This window comes from Macrosteles quadrilineatus, unplaced genomic scaffold, assembly GCF_028750875.1.
Source record: "Macrosteles quadrilineatus isolate MER2022 unplaced genomic scaffold, UCM_ALF_1.0 Scaffold_5__1_contigs__length_97177068, whole genome shotgun sequence".
In the NCBI taxonomy this organism is placed as follows: domain Eukaryota; kingdom Metazoa; phylum Arthropoda; class Insecta; order Hemiptera; family Cicadellidae; genus Macrosteles; species Macrosteles quadrilineatus.
The window spans coordinates 30,841,049-30,867,645 of record NW_026542598.1 but is presented as its reverse complement, the minus strand read 5'-3'; the positions used below and the strand labels follow the sequence as shown (position 1 = coordinate 30,867,645).

Sequence of the window (26,597 nt, the reverse complement as noted above, 5' to 3'; positions counted from 1 at the left end):
AAATCTAATAAAAAATGTATGCTTAGAAGTTCTTGTTGTGTAACCATAGATTAGTTAGAACTGTCTAAAAAAGTGGTTGTAAGTTTACAAAATCACAATAGGGGTTTTCTCTGAGCTCTACTTTATTTTAAAAATATATAAACTTATGACTTGTATTTCTTTGTTTTTATCAAAACACTTCACTTAATCTAAAGGTAGTGAATTGAAACAAGTAAAACAAACTTGGGGCGGAAAATACTAAAAATAATGTCTTTTGCAAATAAATACACTTTACCAATCTCAAACACCAAGAACTCCAATGGTAGCCATTCTATACAAAGATATAAACTAACACAAAAACAAATCAATTAACATAAAAAACAATGTTAAATCGTGACACTGACACTACTTAAATGTGCAAAACATACTCAATTGTCATGCCTTAAATGCTAATGTTAAGTCACAATTCTGTATCGAATTTATATAAATAATTATGTATAAAATATTCATTTGTAGGACTCATAACTTTCTGTGGGTGGATATGTTTAACATAATTGTGTATTCTTGCATTTTCTACTAAGTTGTCTTTGATACTTTCTTATAAACTACGACATAACAATTTTTAAAAATTATGAGTGAATGCGGAATTGATTTGGTAAGTTTTTGATGAAATACGGCATGTAAAATTAAAAACTGTCATGATTAAATGCAGAATCATTTGACATCCATGATTAAAGGATCTGATCCAGAGATCTAGAGTGATATTTAAAATCACGTTGAGTTTCAACGCACAGTTGCACTAGCTAGGTTTGCTATCATCACTGGAAGTGTCTTCTAGGCTCAGCTTTGTGAGAACATTGTCAGACTGAGTACGACGCAGAGCCAATGGCGATAAAACCTGAAAATATATATATTCAAATTTCGTTCATCAATACCTATCAAACTGTGTTCGAAATCTTCTGCAACTCATTATGAAATTGATAAGACCAATAAAGGGAAAAACTAATTAGTCTAAATCTAAATATTACTAGTGTTGCATACTTCTGTGCAAGGGGGGTGTGTTAAATTCCTAGCACTAAAATTTTAAGGTTTGGACTACTTTTCCTAAAAGCGCGCAGGGTCGTATTTCCCAAACGGAAAACACTGCGGCTGTTGGGGCCTAAGGTTAGGGGGGCCACACATTGGGCCTCACAGGAAATGTTTTTCACCAATCTTCTGTAAAAGGATTTGATTTGTGAAGTGACCTTTTATTATTGCGATCCCCAAAAGTTTCTAAAAAGATTGCACGATTTTGCCCCTATTGAGCGAGAAAATGATGATACCTCTGTGACCGCAAAAGTTGTTCACAATATCTCCACAGGAAATGTTCATTATTTCATAGCTATTGAGGTAGATAATGATGATGGTGACCCCAGACCACATGACACATGACGGATGTTCATTATTTATCAGTGAATTTATGAGACATTCAAGAAGTTTTCTTGATTGTAGAAATCGTTCAATCCAATTATAAGCCTAGAACAATTAATATATTTTCCAAATCAATGCTTTCCAAAGTGTTTTGATTTTTACCTGACCCGATTTTGGCCCCGAGACCCGAAAGTCAACGGACCCGATGTAAAAAAGTCAGACCCCTAATGTTATTAATAAATTATTTGAATTATTAAATAGCTAGTCTCTTGGCTTCCTAAGTATAATTGACGATCAAATTGTACAAAAGAAAAGGTCGAGTTCATTGAGTGAAAGCAACCACGTTTTATTTCTTGAGCCCTAAGCTCCAGCCACAAAAGAATCAAGGGGCCTCTTTCAAGCGAGTAAGTTGCTGGGGGCCACATAGATTTGAAATAGAACCCTACAAAATGGGTATGCAATATTTCTCCAAAAATAAAGAAAAATAAAAAAATAAAACCTTCTTAACCCTCCGAGTGTCACGTGTTTTGGCCTTAATGTCAGCCTATTTTTTGCTCATTTGCAAGGTTTTATTAAAACTGATCTGAGAAGCTTAAAAACAATGTTAATTATACTGTTCTATATACCATTTTGTTTGGAAAATCTTGGGCTTCAATATAATATATAAAACATAAGGAAGATTTAAAAAAAAAAAATTTTTTTAGGTAAAAAAATGTATAATTTCAAAAATTTTCAAAAAAAAATAAGTTTGCGCTCAATGAAATTGTATAAATTATAGGCCTATAAATATTTGAAAATAGCCACTTTGTTCTAAATTTTATGAGGATTACAAATCTATAATAATATAAGGAAGTAGATTTGCAAATAAAAAAGTTATGGGCAAAAAACAGATTTCAGTACATAGCGTTTAGCTAAGAATGCATAGCCCAACCATAGCTAGGAATCTGGCCGATAATTTACATCAATATCACTACCTACTTCTTCAGGATCATCAACCAGCACTTCAAAACCACTTAAATCTTCTTATAATGCACCACGTATATCACTACTTTTGATTTTTAACACTAAAACAATGATAAACGTAATAAAACACATCAGTCATCGGTCCGAGGGTAACCTAGCTGTTTACAAATACACGCACGTCAGCTCAGTCAGCTGTCTGCTACAATATTTTCGGAACTAAAATGAATAGTGCTTAGAGACAGACCTCTGCAGAAAGCTTAGAATATTACGGACAGAACGATACCTAACTCAATCCAGTACAGTCCGATTCAGTTAGTCATAGAGCCTTCGCCGTAAACAGTGTTCGCGAGTCGCTGCAGCGACGCACGACACTATACAAAGTGCGTTACGCGTCGCTGCAGCGACGCATGACACTCGGAGGGTTAAGTATAAGCAATAATTTTCTAAGGTTATCTAAATTAAAAGATAGGGCATTTGCAGGAATTATTAAGGAAATTGACAGTATAGCAGGCTTACCTTTAAATAAGTCTATAGAGACACAAAATTGAGTCACAAAAGAGCTACTTTTGTGTTGTCTTGTGTTGTATATATTATGTCTCTCTATGGACTTAAAGGTAAGCCTGCTTTCCCGTCAATTTCCTCAATAGTTTTATAAAAATGTTTAACACTAGTAGTAAATAAATGTAAGTTACTCAATGCGTTTCATTGAATTGAAAAATAAATAACAGCAATTAAATTATACAGCTGATCAAAATGTAAACAATTGTGTTCTCCATAAGGATAACATGGGAACTTTCAAAGCCACTTGGGCAGAGCCCAAGGGACTTTTTCAAAAATGTAAGGCCAGTTTGCAAATCTACGCGACACGTTTTTTCCAATGAGACGTCAATGGATAAAATCGGTTAAGAAATGACGGAGGAGTTCAACCGACAAAGTTTCATGTAGCGTATTAATTATATAGATTCCTGGAATTCCAATGCATCTAAACTTACATATTATAAGTCAAACCATTACAAACATAATGTTTGCAATGGTCAACTCAACACTGGTGGCAAAATTAACCAAGAGGAATAAAAAATTACGAAGTATTTTATGTTCTCACTAGTCTTACCGACTTAGTAGGAGGTATGTCGTCCATCGTCTGTACTCTTGGAACTCTCTCCTTCACTTCACCACAGGGTCCATCCTTCACTCTAACCTTCATCTGGCGAAGGATCAAACAAATCTTGTCTGGGTATTCACTGTGACCTGTCGTTAGATAAGTTTAGTATTCAACATCAAACATATCTTAAACACTCACAGTTACCTAGTGCTCTGGCGAAGGATCAAACATATCTTAAACACTCACAGTTACCTAGTGCTCTGGCGAAGGATCAAACATATCTTAAACACTCACAGTTACCTAGTGCTCTGGCGAAGGATCAAACATATCTTAAACACTCACAGTTACCTAGTGCTCTGGCGAAGGATCAAACATATCTTGTCTGGGTATTCACTGTGACCTGTCGTTAGATAAGTTTAGTATTCAACATCAAACATATCTTAAACACTCATAGTTACCTAGTGCTAAAATAATCTGTATTCAACCAAACATGTCTTATTATGTCTGCGGGCCCAGATATTTTCAGTCAGGTCGGGCCAATACTTGGCATTAGGAATCGGACTGAGCCAGGAATAATTTCAGTGCAAGCTAGGGTCGGGTCTAGCCGAGCTTTTATTTTGGCGGTTGCAAATCAATTATCAAGGTGCAAAATAGAAAAACTAACGATTTTTCAAAAGACTGCAAATGATCTTCTTGATTTTCAAGACTGCGAAAGATTTCGCCAAGACCTCGGAAGATGTTCTAGATTCCCCCATGGCAGTAGAAGATAGTCCGAAATTACTTCCATGACATTATTATGTATAAATTTCTTGTAATACTGTAAAACAATGACCATTTCTTTAAATCAATGCTTTGCAAAGCAAAACGATTTCAGCCCGACCTGATTTCATCCCAACCTGACTCAAAATTAAAAAGTCTGACCTGCAGACCTTCATTTAAATATTCACTCATTGTGATGTAGCATTACAAGATATACAGGGTGGGGCAATGAAAGCGCCCCAATTTATAAGCAGTACAAACTCAATAATATTCACCCTATGGATATAAATAGCACATCAAAACACAGCTTATCTTTTGCCATTTTAACTTAACAAAGTCATTTTTCCATTTCTTGAGAACGAAATCGTACAAGTGACGTCCTTGTCCTACTTGACATTAGGCACTTGAAAACTCCATCAAATACTCCTCCAGCATTTCTTCAGGAATCGCTTTAGTTTTTGGACAATTATGAGCTTCGGTTAAAGCAAATCTGTGGGGTGACTTTGAAACACCTCGAACTTCAAGTAGCTTATTAGAAACGCCCCCCCTCCAAAAAAAAGGAGCCAACGTAAAGCTTTCAACAACAACAGCTTCCTGGCAAATCTCTTTGGACTTTGAATTACTGCGACTCGCACTCTTTCAACATTTGCCGGTGTACAAAGAGTTTTGCGGCACCCACCGATTATTTTTAAGGTTTAAGCGTTTATCCTATAATAATTTTACCCAGTTCACCATTGTTTTCCAATCTGGATCAGTGCCATGTTGACCAAGGATGGAATGTGGTCCAAATAATCTCTGGGTTTTTGCACAAGAACCACTATTTTAAAAATAGGTTTGCACATCAAAATCTCAGTGTTAATAGCCTCGGGCATAATATTTACTAAAATGGCATAGTTTAATTGATGTTTTAAGCACAGCTGATCATTCGTTGTTGCAACAATTAACATGTGACAGCTAAAGCTAAAACAAATTGTGGCGTTCTCATTGCCCCACCCTGTATATTGACAATTCCTTAATAGTACCTTTGAAATAGGAAATATTTTTGAATCAAGAAATGGAACAGACTCATTGTGTTTATAAAAAATTTTGTTGTGCAAAATTTACTTCTCGGTGCAGATTTTTTATGGTTGGTAAAAATTCACATCTCATTCACTGTTTTGAGGTTTTTTTAGGTTGTGTGGGTACACTGAACGACCAAAAATAGTTCCAGCATTTTCTAAACATATTTTTGAGACTAGGCCTACTCGTGGACAAAGAAATTAATGAGTGTGAGAAAAAAGAATCTTTTTGACAAGTGACAAAATATATATGAGTAAACCGTTGTGTGTGTTAACTATACATACCAGCTACGATGTCAGTAAGATCTACGTTCACCATTCTTCTATCGTCCAGTTCTATGGGATGTAGTCCTGCCACACCGTGGCTTGGCATAGACAATGTCCTGTAGAGGAACTTCAGCAGCCAGTCATTCCTGGAATGGAAATAATATATAGGTTTCTGTCAGCATGGTAAGGAAACTTCAGTTACAAAGAATTGGAGTTTTGTATACACAATTATTGATTCTAAATAAATTTCATGGCTTTCTCTAAATTAAGGTCTCCATCAACCTCATGTTGTAGCCAAGGGATTCAAATCTCGTTTTATTTACTTCCTACATTATTGCCAGTTGGGTCTTGATCTCACCCTATGTGTCTGCCGTCTGGTCATAACTGAAAAAAAGGTGAGAGAAAATTGAAGTTCTTGCCAAATATGAATCGAACACCAATCAAAACCTGTTGGTTTTAGTTTGGTATTGGTTTGGTTTTAGTTTAGTTTTAGTTTGGTTTTAGTTTTGCTTTTGCTTGGTTTTGTTTTAGCTTGGTTTAGGCTTGGTTCTTAGCTTGGTTTTAGTTTTGCTTTTGCTTGGTTTTAGCTTGGTTTAGGCTTGGTTTAGGCTTGGTTTAAGCTTGGTTTTAGTTTGGTTTTAGTTTGGTTTTCAGCTTGGTTTTAGTTTGGTTTTAGCTTGGTTTTAGTTTGGTTTTAGTTTGGTTTTAGCTTGGTTTAAGCTTGGTCTTAGCTTGGTTTTAGCTTGGTTTTAGTTTGGTATTACCTTGGCTTTAGCTTGGCATTAGTTTGGTTTCAGCTTGGTTTTAGCTTGGTTTAAGCTTGGTTTTAGCTTGGTTTTAGTTAGGTTTTAGTTTGGTTCTAGCTTGGTTTTAGCTTGCCTTTAGCTTGGCTTTAGTAATAATAATAAATAGTAATAATCGAGTATAAACAAATGATTAATTATCAGAACAGTACGGTAATTAAACAAATTATCAATATTCAATTCAATAATGGACGCTCAGTTAGGTAACATGGTGGTTAAATTAGAGTCAAATGGTTTAAAAAAAAGGATTAATCGTAAATGTTCTAAGATGGCGAGATGAGAGCCCTGTTTGTCGTTGACGAAGACGAAGGGCGGGACTAGACACAAATCGGTACTCTGCGCATCCAGTTGGATTGGGTTGAGAACTACCGTAACACTCCAAACTTTTGTACCTTCTGCATTATAAGATGTGATGAGTTCAGCCTAGCTTGAAGTACCGTAATAAATATGATCTAGGGACATCTTGGAAAAAACTCAGCTTAATTTTACACAATTTTCGATCAAGCCAGAACAAAACAAATTTTTATAACAATGCTGGCTGTAGCATGATTCACATACTTGCAATATCCGTTAACAAGTCTTCCTGCTACAACTCTAGTGAACTTCTTCCAGTATTCTGCATTGCCAGAGCAAGGAGCTCCGATTAGAATTGCATCCTGAATTATTCCTTCACAATTGCCCCTCTCAGCCATCTCCTAGAAAATATAAGTAAATTACCCTCTTTGTAACTGTTATTTGTTGAATTAATCTGTACAATAAGAAAGAGAACTGCATCTATGATGAATTACAGTTATTTTGAACTAGATGGTAAGATAAGCACACAAGACCATTTCATTACAAAATAAGTAAAGAGATCTGAGTCCAGTCTTGAACCATCATGGCCTAGTGATTTACTTTAAAAATCGAACTGAACTGGTAATCTTCTGATTAATACCAATAGCGAGCACTATAACCACACAGCATTACTTAATTCCTTGTTCGCCGTCCAGTACAGGTTTTATATGGTTTAAATCTGTCTGTCGTCTTATTAACCCTTTCGATACTAATTTGTAATTTTACGAAAAATGCTAGAGTTATTTACTTATTTTGCCCAAAAAGTGCTAGGCCACGAGGGTGAAGTCTAGTGTGCGAGAAATAAAATCAATAAAAATCAAACTTTTCATCTCAAAATTGCTATGGAACGATATATTGGGCCTCAGTCGTATGAGGAATCGAAAGAAACCATCGCTGTTTCAAAACAACAACCGAGTCAACCAATATTCCCATTTAAACTCACATGATCGAAAGTCGCGCCTGCACGATATATTGTTCCATAGCACTTTTGGGGAAAGAGACCTTCAGCGATGTATCGTTGCATAACACTGAAAGGGTTAACAATACTGGAAACATAATTTTTACTGTTACACAATTTTTGTTAACTGCCTTGACGACAATTATACACTTGAGTACACTCTAATCATTTCCGCTTCTGCTTTTAAATACATTTAAAAATATGTTTTGCAGTTCCTGATGTTTTTGAAACTATCAGTGTTGCGGAGAATATTTATAATAGATGGTTTGGACAAATTTGTACTGGGTGATTGTGGAATGAGGTATAGAAACTCACCGCGAGACAGTAGTAGATGACGCGGGCTCCAATACTGAAGCCTACCAGAGTGACTGGGCGTGAACCCTGCTCTCTGGCCAGTAATACATGAGCCAGTTGTCTGCCCACCTGATAACAATTGCATATTATCATTTACTTTCGTATAAAGTAGATATCCCAACTATAACATGGGAATTGAATGTATCTTACTGCGCTCTTGGATCAAATTCTGCCAATTGCTGATGACTTTTTGCTATTTAATAATGCCGCGGCTCTAGGCTTAGCATGTGAGTGATGTGTAAAACGGTCCAGGGCTAGAGACTAATTTTTCTAAGATGTAAACACATTTTTTTAAATACATGGTTATTATATTTTTGATCTTCTGTAAAGTAGATCAAGATTGTTAATTGGTTTGTTTTTGATACTTTTAGATTAGTAATAAGATTAGTGACAAACCTGCGCTGCACGTCCGCAACAAACGCTCCACGGGTTGTCTATCATGTTTGCCAACCCGAGCAGTGCTCCTGGCCAAGTAATGGCAGACAGCAGGCCTACCACAACACACAATGTTATTAGTCCTACTGAATCTTAGCTTATTTGATCAATAAAATTCATATTGAAAAAACTAAGCCAATATAAAAGTTTTCAGACTTGTCACTAAGACAGCAACACACGCTTGGTTGCATATTTTAAACAAAATATCTATACAGGGTGATTGATATAAGTGTGCCAGCCGTTTTATTCGAAAACTATAAGAGATATCAAAAAAAGTTAAATGGTAAGTGCCTTGGATTTTTTATTTTAAATACAAACAAAAATTATTTTAGCCGCCATTTTTCCAATATGGCCGCCAACTTTGGTTTTTCTTACGGAACACCCTGTATTTTATGATGTATTCTGGTAGAAAAAGTAATTTTAAGACGATTTTATTCTTGTGATTTTTTTCATAAACCTTACCGTTTTAAAGATAATAATGGTTAAAGTTTTGAAATTTCTGCATGAGAAAGAGTTTCGATAAAGGCCTAAGCAACTGTTTTGCTCGAAAACCATTCAAAATTTCACAACTTAAACCATTATTATCTTTGAAACGGTTAGGTTTATGAAAAAAATCACAAGAATAAAATCGTCTTAAAATTACTTTTTCTACCAGAATACATCATAAAATACAGGGTGTTCCATAAGAAAAATCAAAGTTGGCGGCCATATTGGAAAAATGGCGGCTAAAATATTTTTTTTGACTCGACTATAATTTTTTTAATAAAAAATCCAAGGCACTCACCATTTAACTTTTTTTGATATCTCTTATAGTTTTCGAATAAAACGGCTGGCACACTTATATCAATCACCCTGTATACTAATTTGAAACTGTTTTTCTTTGTCACAGATATTTTGTGAGAACGGCTGGGCGTAGAAACTCAGTAGAGGTGTCTAAAGAAAGGTCTTGGTTCGTAGATGAGCCATCAAAAGAGAAACATCATGAATTCCCTTGGGGCTTTGCCCCAGTGGCCTTTGAATTCCCATTTCATGTTAGTCTTAAGGAGGAAAACGGGGTTTTTGTCACAGCTAATTTGAGAGAACGGCTGGGCGTAGAAACTTGGTAGGGGTCTCTAAAGAAAGGTCTTGATCTGTAGATAAGCCATCAAAAGAGGAACGAGGTAAATTCCCTTGGGGCTCTGCCCCAGAAGCCTTTAAAGTTGCCTCTTCAGATTTGTTTACATTAGGACCATATGCATAATTTTACACTACTTTGTAATGAAACAGCTGTTAATATTTAAATTTTGATTTATTGAATTTGTCAAAATGAAGTACAGTATTTGCAATGGGTTTTTCTGATTTTAAAATGGATTTTCTTCTGCATCGTGTCATGTTTAATGTTCATCATGTTTGCAATATAATGTTCTATTACCAAATCATTGGAAAATCCTAATATCACAGTAACTCTTAAAATTATTTCTTTTTGAGTTAACTTATATCTATTGTATGGGTAGGTTTCTGCCTTTTTTACCGCTTCTTTGGAGATTGTACGTAGGTGATATTCGTTGGCATATTGCATCTGTAGACCAAACTTGGGTTGGTGTAATTATTAGAATGGAAAAGGGCGAGAAATCCTGGACAATTTGATATAGGCTAAAAATAAAACTGAATTAACACTGTTCTATATTTCTTGAGCAATCAATGAAATAACCGATTTGCAAACAATGGAAACATAGAAAAAGTCATAGAACAAAACCAAGTAGAAGAAATAGAAATAATGTTTTTTTTTTTCATTTATAATCGTTATCATAGACAACCTAATGCGGCTATGAGAGGGAAAAATTTGTCGAAAACACAAAAAAACAAGATCAGCTTTTTGAAAAAAGATAAGATATTTACAAAAGATTTTGATTATATCTAACTGTTGTGTAGATTGTGAGTATTTCCATAATCTTTTAGTCGCCTGTAATGCTTCGCAATTGCTCGAATTCAAGCAACAGGTACACTTGTGTTATTTAAATAGATTTAATTGGAAATCCGATCAGGCATATGGAAATTCGCTTAGTCTGCAGGTTTGCTGCGGCGGGAGTATATTAATGTTTTGCATAAAAGTTGTTTAAATTGTTTCTCAAATACCAAGTAATAATCGGCTATTTACCACAATGCACCATCTCATACAGTAGTTCTCTTTGGCTTTAGTCGATTTATACAAGACTTTATTATTTAGGTTTAAAGCAGTAACCTTGGTGATAAACCAGAATCGTGGATAAATGAATACCGGATAACCGAGGTTTTAGTGCTATACTACAATTCTGTCGTCTCTTATAGACTGTTATATCTATTACCTATTATCTATAATCTATTATAGACTCTTAAAAACTGTTGTGAGACGGTTAGTTATGGTATGCATGTTGCAGTTTTACATTAAAGATATGTCTTGTTTTCATTTGATTTTTTCTTATTTAAGATTTTATAACTATTAAAGTTCTGTAAGCTTTTGTTATTTTCTACACTCTTTTTGTATCGACTTTTGTAATAAATTATTAGTTATTGCACTTTAAGTTTTTGTTTTATTATAGTTTTATTGTTATTTATTAACCATTGTAAATCTGCGCATCGAATAATTTCCTAAATTAATAAGATCCATACAGATCTATAACATACATGTATCCAATTTTTGTTCAATAAACAAATGGATTAATTGATAATGTTGTCTCGATCTTGTCTCGAATTAAGATGAAAAAATAGAATTTTGTCTCAAACTCAAAAACCAGTCTCGTCCAACCCTATTAAACAGTTATGTATACTTTGGACAAATGTGCCATGTAGCAATCTTAGTGTTTGATTTTTTTATTAGAACAACTTTGGAAATTGAGAGAAGAATTCTGATATCTGATATCGAACCAGAGTTGTCAAACTGTAACAGAAAACATTATCGTATTTTCAGAATTAACCTTTTTACATTTAGAGAAAAAAGGAGTGATTGTGTTTTTGTACAACACTATTTTAATTTAACTGAGGAGAATATCGCAAAACTAAGCTGTACGCAATAGAGTTTTGCTCCTAAAATAAATTAAATATATGTTAGCATAGATAAATGGCATCTGAGTGTGGTAAAGATCTCACTTGGAATCAAACCATAGACTTGCAGATTTAAAGACTAGCAATAATGTTTTTGAACTATTAAATACCAGTTTGAGTAGGAAATTTATTGATCATTAAAAAAGTGACATTATTAAATATTATGATTTATACTAAACCTAGCCAAACTATAACAATAAAATAAGTATCCATAGAGACGGCTCATTTTCATTATTTTGAGAATTGCCAACACAAGCTAATTTCTTTTACTAATAATTATATTCTACTTTTTTGACACGTAAGTAATTACAATGAGTCATATACTTTCTATTGCGGTAGGTGTAGGTGTTGGGTTGGCAGTTAGTTGGCTGTTGGACCAAGTTTTGGGATCTTCTCCTCCTCCTGCTGCTGCTCCTCCTGTGTTAGGTGGGGCAGTAGAGTTTCACGGACACCCTCAAGCAGCCGGGGGGTAAAAGAGCAGGGACAAGTGCCGGGGTATGGCAACGTAAAACAAGAACAAGAACAGAAAGAAAGACCCAGTAAGGGTAAATACCCCCGCCGCAGCAAACCTGCAGACTATTTAACAAGCCACGCCTTAAAGCTACCTGTAAAATTAGCATAAAATTGGTGAGCCGCTAGATGATCAATGGAGTCATTACTTGAAACTGTAGAGGATGGAGAAAAAGCTGAGGAACAAGAGACTGCTGAACAACGATTGAAACAGATCACAAATGGAGGATTGACAAGATAGAGGAGGATTGACATCTTGATCAAGGACTTGAATCAAACCATGAAAAAACATAATTTGTCAAGGTAAATTAAACCAAGAAGACGAACAATGAATTATGCAAGACTTGTAATGACGACAATGCATGGAAAGAAACAAACAAGGAAAATCCAAACCTGCTCAGTCTGTGAACGTGAGACCTACACCAACACTCTAGCTGAAGGGAATCTAAACATGTTTAAAGAAAATATACGTTGATACATTGTTCCTTTAAAATATGTTTTTATTGTGCATAGTATTTGGACTCAAGCAACAGGTTTCTCTGCTAGTTATTTTTATTTTACACCAACAGTGGCGGTTCAAAGGGCTATTGGGGCTAAAGCCCCCCTTCATTGGTCCCTAGAATAATCAAACTAAACTAAAACCTAAAAACGTAACGGAGGTTTTTGGACACGGTTCTAGATGTTAAATAATGGCTTCAGAAAGTCACAATACTGCGTTAAAAATACAAAATTTTCTCTGGGAGGACCCCCGGATCCCCTCTCCTTTCTTATGGGTGAGAGGAGGATCCATACCACAGGTAGCCCTCCCTGACAATGTCCTAAAAACGCCACTGTATGCCAATAAAATTGTTCCATTTTTTAAACCCTCATAATACTAGCAAAAATTTCAACATAGAGTAAAATAGCATAAGTTATTGACAGCCCAATAACAAATGCCATCTGCGCCCAGACTTACCACACAAAAAATCCAACTAACTTGTAACCTTCAGAATATGACTATGTAGCTTTCATATTGATTGAGTGTAAAGGACTAAATTTATTTAAGTCCAAAAATCATGGACAGCAACGTTCAGTTTCAAACCAGTAAAAAGCTACTGGCTTTTCCCAGGATCAAACTGGTGACTTTTTGATTGGTCAGCGAGCACTATAACTCAGTTAGAGGTTGTAACAATCATAAAATCTATATATGTATACAATAAAGTCTCTATTAGGCTATTCACTCTTTAGTTATCTGACCCTACTTGTCAACAATCAAGTAAACAAAATTAAAGAAATGGGGTTTTATTGTAAATTAACATTGAATTAGTTTAAGAATGTATCCCGAGAATGAATGAAAGTTTTAGGGTGTCTCCCCCCCCCTTTTGCAGGCACTGCTAAACTAGATAGATAATAAGACAATCTTGTTATCCAAAGTCAATGCTACAACTTAAACGTCTACCAAGTGTTATTGGCAAAGGTGCTCACCTGACAACGCTGTATACTTAAGCACTTCCTGAGTAGCTATGCTGAATGCCAAACTCAGTATGTACTCTATGGCTCTCCCGAACTGTAGCAGGTATTTACTCTCGTAGCGTAGGTAGTATTGCTCTTGCGAAGCTCTCACACACATCCACGGCTTCACGTAGCTGTCCGCTCTGTCCAACATACAGCATAAAATACAGATGCATCATGAATAGAAACAGTTTACCGTCCTAACAATATTAGTAGGAGAACATATCAAGCGAGGAAAAAGGCGAGCCGAGTGAGACAAGAATGAACTGCACTGATAAATGTTACTTGAGGAAACCAGGACACGACCGATGATTATAAGGGTATCCTCACAACAAACACTCACCCTTCGTCTTTAAGCCAGCCAGATATCACGATGGAGATATGTAGTTGCTGACACCTGGTGATCGTTTCTGGAACTTCCGGAGGCTCATTGTTGTTGTCCATCTGCTCAACGTCCAGCCGATCAAATTCAAACTCTTCAATCTCACCGACTCGTTTATGCATCTTGTACCCTGCAATAAAATTACACTCAAGTATATAAAATAGATTGGAGGTATAGGTCAATTAAGGAACGCGGCAGCGTTCCGCCCCGCCAAGTCCCCCAGCGGTACACAGCTGCTGCAGTGTATATATACATGACGTGACAAAGTGGCTTTTTTACTCGTCTATAGCTCTGAAGAAACAAAAGCTATTAAAATAATTGTTCATCTACTGGATAGGGGCAATCATTCTCAACAAAATTAAAAAAAAGAATTTAAAAAACGGTTGTGTTTGAGCCAAGAAAAACTAGTTTGAAAATTCACAAATTTTCCGTGTTCTCCTTCTTCTCCTTAAATGTTGACGGACCTACAGCCCAAACCACTGGCTCAATTTTAATGTTTTTTATGTTGTTTGAAAGCCCTTAGCGTGTAGATGTGCCTTTTGAGGGTCTCAAGTCGGTGCGTTGACCCATAAACCCTTGGCAAGCCCTCAAAGTACGAGTTTGGCCCATTTAAATAACATGGGATTAAAATCAAAACAAAAGAAGGACCAGCTGCGATTAAATCTTAATTAATTAAATGTTAGAGAAATTCATAGGAACAGCTGAAAAATTATTTTAATACTTTTATAAAGTATTTTTTTCAGGTATACTGAATGATTTGAACTACTTACTATATAAAATTACTTAGAGCAGTGATATTCCCCGATACTTTCCATTGAAAAATGCAGTGTACCGATGGTACACTGGTACAGCAGCTCGTCATTTTTAACAGTTTAATACTACTTATCAAAACATATGAAACCTAGGAACTTGAAACTTAGTACTAGTACGCTAGTACTAAGGTTTGTTCTATGTTTTGATACACTAAAACAAATAAAACGATCGGGAAAATCACTCTACATATGTTAAACAAGCAATTAAAAAGTGATATGTAAATTTAGGATAAATGAGTTATTCAATATTTGTTTTGCCTTATGCTATTTCTAACAAACCTAATTAGTTTGATTACATTTTTACATCTCTAATAAGGGCTCAATTTACACTAGTCTTTAGATATACGGGTTTAATTATTAGAACACCTTTGTAACATCAACACATTTTATGTTGTTCAAGATGAGCATTGATGAAATTTGAAACTGAGTTTAAGCCCAGTGGGTTTGTTAAATAGTAATTTTGGTACGTGTGTCAAAAAGTTTTTAATCTGTTTAAAGCAGATAAGACCAAAAATGTAGAATTTAGTTCTACATTAACAATATTATTGAAATTAAATGAGATGTAGTTGTGCCGTGGTTTATATATCAGAGAAAAGAGGATTTTTATTTTAACTGTTAATTTTCTACAAAAATAAATAAAATCTAACAAAAAACCACTAAGTGGTAACACTTTCCCCGCCAAGTCAGCAATCCAAAAAAGTTAATAAATCATTACTTTTTCCGCCAAGAAAAACAATGTAATGTATGTAAGTTTGGCAACTTGGCGGCAGACTTTTGCTCGATCCCTTTAAAAAATACCATAAAACTAGTTTCATTGAGCAAGTATCCCTCCCATTGGTACATTGCTAGGTGAGAGCTTATTTTACAAAATTTGACCTTATTTGTGCCACATTTCATAAATTATACTTAGTTGGACTAATTAATTAGAGAAGTTGATTTGTGAAATTATCCACGAACGTAACTTAAATGAAAAAAACCAAGCAAAAGTCTGCCGCCAAGTTGCCAAACTTACATACATTACATTGTTTTTCTTGGCGGAAAAAGTAATGATTTATTAACTTTTTTGGATTGCTGACTTGGCGGGGAAAGTGTTACCACTTAGTGGTTTTTTGTTAGATTATATACATCTTAATTTGTTCCAATACAGTTTTATTTAATTACGTTTTTTTATTTAATGTCAACATAGAATTTGTAACTTTTCTTGTTAAAAAAGATACTTTGTCTTTTTAAGAAAAATTACAATCATAATCATCGCAAACAGTGAACGATTGGCTATGTATGAATGAATGATCTGGTAAAATTGTTTTATCTTTGTCATCATTATTTCATTATATGAAGACGAAGACATATTGTGTATTTTAACTGAACGTTAAAGATGGGTGCGAATTGGAGATCATTGTGTGGTTATTTAATACAAAAGATATTGGACAACTAGATTTAGTTTAAAAATCAAAAACAATCAATAAAGTTAGCTACCAAATTTATCTTGGCTAATGAAACTCTGCTACCACTTTTTACTGAGACAAGCTAGTTCTTAAAGTCAGAATAGCTGTTTAGTGAAATACAGTAGACTGAAGATTTTTTATCATGATTTGTAGTTTGAAATGTGTTTATTTTTGCTAAAATCTTTAGTTGTTTAAAAAAAAAACCAGTTGACTCCTGATTAACCACGCTGCTAATTATTGACCATGATCGCAAAAAATAAAAATAAAAAATGTTATTATGCAAATTAAATTTGCGTTTAAAAGCAACAACCAAAATGTTGACTGTGAAGATGTCCATCATCTCGCGGGCAGGCTATAGAGTTGCCGTTGTTTTACGTAACTAATGTGTTGAAAAGTTGTTACATTTTGTGTGTGTCCTTCAATATTATTTGTTTTGTAAATAGTTTATAAAACTAAGTTAAGATTATATAACCTGTATTTAACACATTTTACTATTACCTAAACCTATGTCAAAGCTTAACTATACAAAATACTCGTATATTTAACTATTCAAAATCAATGTTAATTATTTTCCGAGCATTTTAGGCTAGCTTTGCATTATCCACGATTTTGATATTCCACAATCACTCAGACGCTCATCATTGTGGACAATCTTGAGTCTAGTGATTACACACAAATCAATCAACCTATTTTATCGTCATTAACTATTATTCTGTATGAATCCTCAAATTTCTGTGGATACTGGATATTCCGTAGATGGAGCTCATCTCTTTTGAACCGGTGTCTGAGACACTAACCAATATCGACATCAACAAAACTTACTGACATATCAGGTTTATAATAAAAATTAAACATCTATAACCTGTGAGCCCCGCGCCAGCTGCACCGAACAAACTTCCCACAACTGCGACACCAGCGGCAGTACTCAGCATGGCAGCACCGCCCCCCACCACACCACCCAGGCCGAGAGAGGCGATGCCTGCGCCGATGAAGGGAGCCGCCAGTCCCCCAGTCAGACCAATCAGAGCCCCGCCACCTAGACCTGCCAGCCCCACTAGAGCGTAGCGGCGAAACTTGTTAGAAGTCTTACCTCGGCTGGTGTCTGCTCTGTCGATAGAAACGTTAGTGTAAATAAAAATTTACAGAATTCTCTTAAGTAATGTCAATATTTCCCTTTCAATCCAATTTGTTCAATTCAATCCAGATTTATAGTCGAACGATGCAAAGGAAATATTCTGGAATTATTTTAATTATGCCTATGAATAAAATTCTCTCATTTTATAAGCCACAAAATCTATTTTTATTTTTAGAACTAAGGGCTAATTTACCTTAGAAATAGTCCAGTTAGACTATAGTACCATCAAAAAACGCACACTATTTTGTCCTTTCAAAGACTTTGTCAAGTGTCACTTGCCAAAGTCACCCAGGAGAAATATTGTGCGTTTTTGTGTGAAATATGGCCTACCTTGACTTTTACTAGATAAGTTAGCTGCTTCTATCCCTTTAAAAAAAGACTTAATCCTGGTCTGGAGTGTTTTCTTAAGCTTAACAAAATATTAGTTTAGTAGTTCTAGGCTTGAACCTTAGGTTGCAGCACAAGTCAGGTACAGTGTTAATGTTTCAGTATCTTTTAGTTATTTATTTTTGCCTGGATACAAGCATAGATTAAAAATACTCCCTCAGTAGATTTGTCATCCTTATGGATCAGCTGAAGACAATTTTATGTTAGTTACGTTCGGTGCTGCTAAGAGTGTAATTGTTTACAATTTAATTTTAAATTTTTTCAGTTATTTCAATACTAGTTTAACCAAATAATCCGATTAAATTCCAAACAATAGTATGTCCTCTTATTTTATAACCAAAAGTAAAGAACAATTCATTAAATCAATCCTAAAATAATAAAAACAAAGTTTTGTTGTCACTAGCGCTTGGTGTGAGCAAAATGAACTATACATAAATTCAAGCTCCAGATTTAACAATAGCATGAGTCTCCTTTAGCTTGTCTATGCACAGAGAAGTAAGGAACAGATTATGCAAGTGGTACACATGGTACACTTAAGTGGTGTCTAGCACTAGTGGTGTCTAGGGCAAAGTCCAACACCGCCTCCTTGCCATCATGTACTACAACGCTCACGGTGAAGGAAGACGGTGAGCCCTGTGCAAAAAAGGAAGACCCTCCTCCTTACTCGTCACAAGTACATACCAGAGCTGAAAGCGCACGGTTGTCCCATAAGCTTGTTTCCTCTATACTTTACTTCTCTGTGGTCTATGATAATAATGAGTAGAGGTTTGGTTATATCTGTGAGTATATTGCCGTATATAATAAATTCTAGGCAGTTCAGTTCATTCAATGATCTCATAATTGGTTTATAGTATAAACTCCGATAAAATCATACTCTGCGTGTCCCGGTGTTCTAGTCAGGCAAGTGATGACGGACATCTCATACTGCTCTATGGTGTCTGAGGGAATTCCAAGGTTATCTGCTAGATGTTGCACTAGCACTCGCCATCTTGCGTCGTAAGTCCCTGTACCACAAACAACATATATTGTTATGAGAATAAAAAATGTTAAATAATTTCTAACAAGTGAACCTAATTGCATGTCTTTATCTCTCTCATTGACTGAATAACTTAGAAATCATAAAACCTCAATAAGAAGACGCTAAATGTCAAGTCATCCTTGAGGACAAGTGTCATTTCAAATCATTGATTTTGCATTAATCACATGCAGTTTTTAATAAAAGTCTACCTTGATAACAAGTCTTGATAATCCCCAAGAGACTTGCTATTGAGGTTCTACTGTGATAGAATTTAGAGTTAAATGTTAGTAACAGTGCAGTGATTAATTTTTTGTCATACTGCAGCAAAAACAGCCGTTTTTAATGCATGCGTTGTGGGTCTAAATTAGCATTTTTAACCCTCTAGGAAGTAAAAATCGTTTTTAGCCCCTATGGAGTAAAAATCGTTTTTAGCCCCTATGGAGTAAAAATCGTTTTTAGCCCCTAGGGAGTAAAAATCAGCTGTTGTCAACTCTGGTGTAAATTCTGATAGTAAAAAATTGCATGTATAAAAAGTATGTACCGTATCGATAGTTTAATCGATTGAAGCTAACTGTTGCCTTATTGTAAATAGTTTGACATATCAATACTATGTACACTAACACAATCGTAATAGATGAAACGATTTAATCGCTTACTAAACAGCTGCTTGTTTCCATTATCAATTTAAATTCAGTACAAATAATGATGAAAAATATAGTTCATCACACGGGGTAAAAAAATTATTTTCAACACTTGCTCATTTTTTGACTTTGCCTCGATCGTAAAACTCGTAAAGAGTCACTTTAGGTCCTAGTGATAAAATATACTATTTCTTTATATTGCAGCAAAAACAGCCATCTTTCATACATAAATTGAGGTCTAAAGTAGCACTTTCACTCCCTAGGGAGTAAAATGCCTTTTTAGTCCCTAGGGAGTAAAAATCAGCTGTTGTAAACTTAGATTGTAAGCAATTGCAGTATGTATTGAAATAGCGTAACATCGATTGATTTATTATTGCATTTTTGTGAATAGTGTGACATATCGATAGTATAACCTAATGTACACTAACACAATCGTAATAGACAAAATGCTTGAATTACACAGCTGCTTGTTCCCATTGGCAAAATTGGAAACTTGGAAAATTGGAAGTCTGAAGTCGTTTTGAGAGGTTATATTTATGAAAAGTATTTTCATTGTCTAGCTTAGTTTTCCAATAAGAAAAATATAATTCCACACACAGACAAAAAAAGCCTTTTCAACCCACACTTATTTTCCCACCTCGGCCTCGCCTCTATCATGAAACTTGAGCTCGGGTCGAAAAGAGTCACTTTACGCCCTAGTGATGAATATACTATTTCTTATTAATTGTCTTCAAAATAACAAATAACTTAAAAATACAAAATATTCAACGTAAAAGTAATTAAATCAGTTTAAATATTCAACAAGGAAGTCTCACACTTTCTCATTAATAATTTATGTAAAAATGGTAACTTTTTATAGTACAAATTATGTACGGAGTGACATGCTGGAGTGAGATTTTTTTCATAAGTATATGGTCTTATATGTTTGTTTATACATCCTTCAATTTATTATTTTTGATATTCCTTAACAAAATTTACCCGTTTATAAATCTCTGATGTATTGATAGTAGTTTTTCCTAGTGAGACTATTTTTGTGACGGCACATTTTGAATCATAGCAAAAAAAATTGAAATGAAAATCAATTCCAACATGAAAGTTAAAATCTTTAAGGCAAAAGTAATTAGCCTATTTTTCAGTAAACACAATAAGGCATTGAAAGTTGAAAGTGTCACAAGTTATAAGTAAGAAATGAACTTAACCATAATGTCAAACAAATTGTAAGAAAGCATCCAAGACATGCAATTTGTATTTTAATGGTGCATGCATCTTACGATAGATCATATCATCATAGCCACATGCTTAGAGAGAACTTATTGTACACTAAGTGAATAGAAAAAGAACAATTTCCCAATGCAGCAAACCTAAAGACGAATCATACTTCCAATAGCTGGATCGGATTTTCGCTGAAATATTTCCTTAGTACATGTTATTTTTTCCCTATCAAAATAACATTAAGTTTAGTGAGTACTTTGATTAACAATACTTTAGTGAGGTTCGCTGTGTGTTTTATAAAAAAAAAAATTGAATTTCTATGAATGAAATGATTAAATTTACCAAATTTGATCAAAATACAGTTTTTTTTAACTCTCCATAAGATTGACATGGGAATTTTAAATGTAAGTTTTTTGCAATTTCCTCTTTAATCTTTAATCCTACAACACTTCAATATAGAAAATAATTTGGTTTTTTAGCTCTTTTACACGATTTCTGTAGTAAAAATTGGGCATTATTTTGTTTTAAGGGTAAAAATTTGAAAAAAAACCCATTTTTGAAAAACTTACAGCTGTTTTAAACATCAGCAGCATAAAATGTAATTTTCTTCGTTTCATCCGTAATTACCGTAATGTACACATCAACAACAAAGTAAATATGTAAACAGTTAGAACAACTACAAAAAGTGCTATTAAAATAAACCGTTTTGAAAAATATTGTCAATGTACAACCGAACTGACTGGTCTGGTCAGAGTCACCCTGTTACTTCGATCTGAATGGTCCGGCGCAGAACGGAATTACGCTTCTAGGGGAACAATCAATAGTGTCTGACTGGGTAGCGCAAATAATGCGTTGTACGATGGGTAGAAAGTGCGTCGCTAGGAAACACGGCTTAAGTTAGTACCAATCGTCACCCTGAGAGGCAATTTTTATATGAAAAGAATTTACATTTTTGTTGAAAGTAGGCTTTTAATAAAGACAAAAAATTTAACCTTTGAAACATGCATACTAAATAAACACACCACCAGTTATAGAAATCTCAACTCACCACACCTAAGTCCTAGAGGCAGCAACATCAACACATGTTTGAAAAGAATCACAAATTAGCCCTTGCAAAGACAATTCTAATAAAATCTCGGTTCTGCGAAAAATCACTGATCAACAACCGTTATACAAACGTTAAACATTATTATTTTGAAATACAGTAGTCTCTGTATTATTAACGCGAGAGGGATTAATCAAGCTGTCGATTAAAACCACGATCGCAAAAAATACAAATATAAAAATAGATTATGCAAGTTAAATAAACCCAAGCAACAAACAAAATATTAAGTGTGTGTAGGAGCATAATCTAGCAAGCAGACTATAGAGTCGCCGAATACAAGCTTTATAGCAATAAAGCTTAACTTAAAGTCAATGTTTCCCATTTATTTTAGGTTAGGTTGACATTATCTACGAATATGATGATCCAGGATCACACTACCACTCTTTATTGTCGATAGTTTCGGTCTACGGTATATCATGATCAGGAAGAGAAACCTTGGCAAGGTATACTGTATAACAAACTTAGTCGCAAGATCATAATTTAATTTTTATTTTTACATTAGTTTAGGTTTATTAACACCATAACCTTACCTTCTTTGACAGCAAGCAAGATGAAATCGTAGAGTATTGCTGAGCAGTTCGATGCTACTGCTTTCTCTTTTTTCAGAACCTCCAAACAAGGATCCCACGACTGTGTATATTCTCCGGACAGCAGCGATGACATCACAGGTTTTACCTTGAGAAAACAAATCCCCTCGTTTAAAGATTTACTTTACAGATCACCTCAAGCCAATTTTAAAACAGAGCAATCCAAACTAATTTGAAATCATGTTTAAATTAGCTTGGAATGCATTAAAATTGCACCAAAAAATGCAACAATATATTTATGGTATGAAAATTGCTACATATAGCTCTCGCCATAAACATAAAAATGAATTTAAAACAGGCTCCTTTTATTATGATTGTAACATGATTAAGTAGGTTAAGTAGGTCTTTATGGTGTGAATCAACAATTAACAAAACATGTATTAAATTAGTTAATTTAATCGCCTAATACCAGTCTGAAACAAACACAATATTTGAAAGGTAAAAAGGTAGGCTATTGTCTTGCAAACAACTTTTGAACCCTATTGAAATGCGCAATTTTTGCACGGGTCCCCTTCTTGAAGCATAAAGTAAGCATAACCTATTTTATTGTTTGAAGTAAGTTTCATCCGTTTGCCTGTTTTGAGGTACTGTAATCGATTGACACAGTTGATATCAGTAGAGATTATTACATTTACTGTTCACACCAAGCATTAGAATCTTCACATTACAAGTACTTACAGTAATTATGATTTATGACGTCAAACACTCAATAGAGATTATTGGAAGTGTTGCCAAACTAAGTGGATGACTCTATATAAGATAAGCAAATAAGAGAAAAGTTCTTTGTTGAGCGGTAAATAGTCAATTTTTAGCAGACTAGCTGCTTTAAATAATGGGGTTACAAGATAAAGTTGCTTAATAGTGCAAAAATACTAAAGGGATTTCTAAATTTTAAATCTGTTCCATCCCCTCGCTCATCCCCATCGCCCATGTTCTATGATAGTTTTATGAAGGGATGCAGTATTAGTTAAATACTAACAGTGTCAATGAACTGCATTGTTAACTTTTGTTGTCCCGAGCAGCAACATAATTTTTATAAACCTGTTTTTAATCATTCTGTTTACCTAGACAATATCTAGTGTTAAAAGACATTTGTGGCACGTTCTGAAAATATCAGACTTCTTCTGCTTATCATGATCCTAAGAGGCTTAGCTCTTTTGCACAGCTAAAATATGGCCAAAATTATATTTAGGAGCCTAGACACCAGCTGTCCTTGATCATTGGGCTGTAAATGAGAACCCGATTGATGAAACAGCTGATCTTAGCCAGTAACAAGCTAACACAGCTCATTTCACACCATTATACACTCATCCTTCTCTCATATTTGGGTAAAAATATGTACACCTATGTGGCGTACCCATCTCAAATAATTGATAATGATTGCCTAGGTACTATATTCACTCTTCCAGGGTTTGCTGGCTGACAGAGTAAAACAGCTTGATTTTGATTTGCATAGTTGCAAAGTTCCAAAATGTTTTCTTAAGCTATATATAGCCTGGATGCAATGGTTAACACTTACAGAATTAGGTAGCTCTAAGTGAATTATCAGCTTGTCCAAACAGTTTTCTGTAAAAGACCGATCCCACTCGTTGTTGTATAAATCGTGCAAAGCGATGGCGCACATCGTGCAATATGAGTATTTGCCTGCATCAGACAAATGAGCCGGCAGCAGCGCATATTTCTCTGAAATTGAATTAAGGTAGCCCATATAATTTAATTACACATAATTGGCCTTTAATTGGTCTTTAGAAATGGTTTGGTGAAGAAACCTAATTTTAAGCATACTATGCATAGAAGATATTCAGAGATAATTAGGTACCTATAAGTTAGGTCTAATTTGTAATTTTACATATCTTATATTAACTTGAAGTACGGCATAATTATTGAGCCTACTCAATTTAATTTCAAGGTTTGGCTTAAAATAATTATAGCCCTACCTATAGGCTAATAATCTAATTCAGACCAGTATTTAAGTTTCTTTTGATAAAGAATATATAGGCCTAGAGCCTTGTGTTTAGATACCCTACAAGTTAAAGTGTTGAACAAATTAAGTTGGATAAGACTGTTATCTATCTATATATTAATAGGCAAGCATGTTTCTTTAAAACCTTTTTTCTCAGCTCGTGTGCATCGCAGGGAAAATCTACGCATACCTTTAGAAAGATATTTTAAAAATCAAAATAGGCCTATAAGCCCAAAACTGGATTTGAAATTACAAAAAATAACATGGGCTTTATGGGTTGCCATGTTGGCGACGAAATAACAACAAAATATAAACAGAAGATCAAAGCAAATGGAAGAAATTACAATCACATGTTTTATTTACAGCGTGGGGTGAAAATAGAGAAGTTGGTATTTTTGGTAGAGTTTCGAACACTGGACGACCTCTAGTACAGATAAAAAGCCTACACTGTTTTTCTTTTTTTACTAACATAACTTACTAAGTGCACTATTACTAAGCCCACTTTACTGGTTCAATTCGTTTCATCAATTCGAAGTGACCAAGTCACACTGACAAGTTGAGTAGACCAAGTAAAAACCTTTGCAAAAGTTTGATGACTTCAAGACAGAAATGTTAAGTACGGTACGTTAGCCTACTGTATATATAAAAGTGTTAAGTGCCTTGTGCATTCTCAGTCAAATACAGTATTCAGGGGAAAATAAGTTTCGGTTTTTATGACCTATTGCCAAATCCGAGATCAAATCAACAGAATTTGACGACAGATTGTATGACCAAAACTAGTTCCTCTGAATAACTTACTTTATGACAAGCCAAATTTATCAAGTTGTAGCGAGTAAGCTTTAGGCCACCTGTAACTAGGTAGGCCTAAAGTTTAGCTGATTACCGGTATGTTGTTTAAAAACTATACTGTGTCCAAGTGATAGGCATGCTCACGGTTTGAATGTAACGTGTTTAAAACTTCGGGGCCCAAGTTGCACCCCTCTTCATCTTCCTTGTGGGGGATTTTTTCTCTACCCATTAAACCTAAAACCTCTTGCGTCCCAGGGCCCATTTACTAAAGCGTCCCTGGCAATAGGCAGATCAACGCACATAGGCCTAGGCCTATGTTTAGGTTATGGAACTGTTTCACACCTACATTTAAAGTCATTTGTCTTTAAATCTGTTAAGAAAGGTAAGTTAGTAGGCTTAATATAGGCCATAACTTAGGTGCATAATTAGCAAAATGTTGTTTTGGCCAGCTTAAAGATAAAGTAAGCTTAAGTTAAATTGTTCTAATAACTTACCTGACATGTTGTTTTCTAATGCCATTGCGTTCAAAAATAGGCTGCACTGTATGATTTAACTTTGTGTCACCATTAGACTTCCTAATTTGTGCACTGGTAAGACTTTAAGTTTAAAAGTGACTCTACTAATCATTTATGTAATTAATATTATTTAGCATCTGATAGTAATAAGCCACAAACTAGATTAGAATTGACTGGAGTATGTTACATAAAACAAGTAGATTTTTCTTGAATTATACCAGGTTAAAAACAAAAATGAATGCTTTGTGACGTTTAAAACCTGCTTTATAAAAGAGTCGACTTATCAACCAATACAGTAGGAAACTAATCAAAATTAAAACACCACAACTAAACGCATGACAATACAACCAAACAAAAACTAACCTAATAATACGTATGTTAAAAGGTCAATCTAAAAGTCGTAATAAATTAAAGGCTGTCGCTGTCAGATAATTTGACAATGACAAGTTAACAAAACAATGATTTTTAGAGGCTAGAGTATTATTACGTAAACAAAAAACACAATGTTACAGCAACAGCTGTGTTTCTTAAGCAGACGACAGATGGAGTGAACTTGAACCAAACCAGGTGACAGTAAAAAAGGATCATTGATAGACAAAACTGAAAGGAGTGTAACAAAGCATTGAGTATAGGACCTAGGTATTCTGTATTTAATAAAAGCAGTATAATAAAAAGCACTGTTTCATGACATATAGTAAAACATAGTTTCAACAAATCTTTGCATCTATTGTACTTAGTTTTGGCTTCAAATAAAACCCGTATTTCCCGCACCGAAGTTTGAGACGCTAACCACTAGACGAGTATAGCAACACAGCAAATGATAGTCTATCACTCCATCTTAGTTTCACGGAGTATGTTTAATCATAGATCAAACATGTATGTTTTATCTATGGTTTCACGTTGGAGATATGGAATTGCAGTGTTGGATTCCACATCTACCCAAAACCCAGCATGAATATTAATCCTACTATCCTACAAAAAAGACCCTATAGTAACAATAGTACACTAGGCCCTAAGATTTTACCCGCAAAAACATTGCAAACCACACTCATCCGCCCAACCTCATCCTTACCATCAGAATCTCTTTACATCCTATACACCGTTATTTGCTCTACAAGACACAA

The 26,597-nt window shown here is 34.6% G+C and overlaps 1 protein-coding gene across 2 annotated transcripts; it reads right to left on the bottom strand.

Moving 5' to 3' along the window:
- LOC128995895 (transmembrane and coiled-coil domain-containing protein 4-like) lies at positions 1 to 25,843 on the bottom strand. Of its 2 annotated transcripts, XM_054420931.1 has the most exons (14): positions 25,453 to 25,843; positions 23,726 to 23,889; positions 22,150 to 22,294; positions 21,563 to 21,574; positions 18,518 to 18,647; positions 16,984 to 17,228; positions 13,826 to 13,994; positions 13,456 to 13,625; positions 8,383 to 8,477; positions 7,948 to 8,055; positions 6,900 to 7,036; positions 5,557 to 5,684; positions 3,464 to 3,600; positions 1 to 877 (listed from the first exon to the last, which is right to left on the bottom strand). In XM_054420931.1, the coding sequence occupies exons 1-14, from the start codon at positions 25,475 to 25,477 to the stop codon at positions 779 to 781; spliced, it is 1,764 nt and encodes a 587-aa protein (XP_054276906.1). In that variant the 5' UTR covers positions 25,478 to 25,843; the 3' UTR covers positions 1 to 778. The 2 variants fall into 2 exon arrangements, with proteins under 2 accessions (XP_054276906.1, XP_054276907.1); XM_054420932.1 differs by lacking the exon at positions 21,563 to 21,574 and having other exon boundaries at positions 25,453 to 25,842.
- Between the last annotated feature and the right edge of the window lie 754 nt (positions 25,844 to 26,597).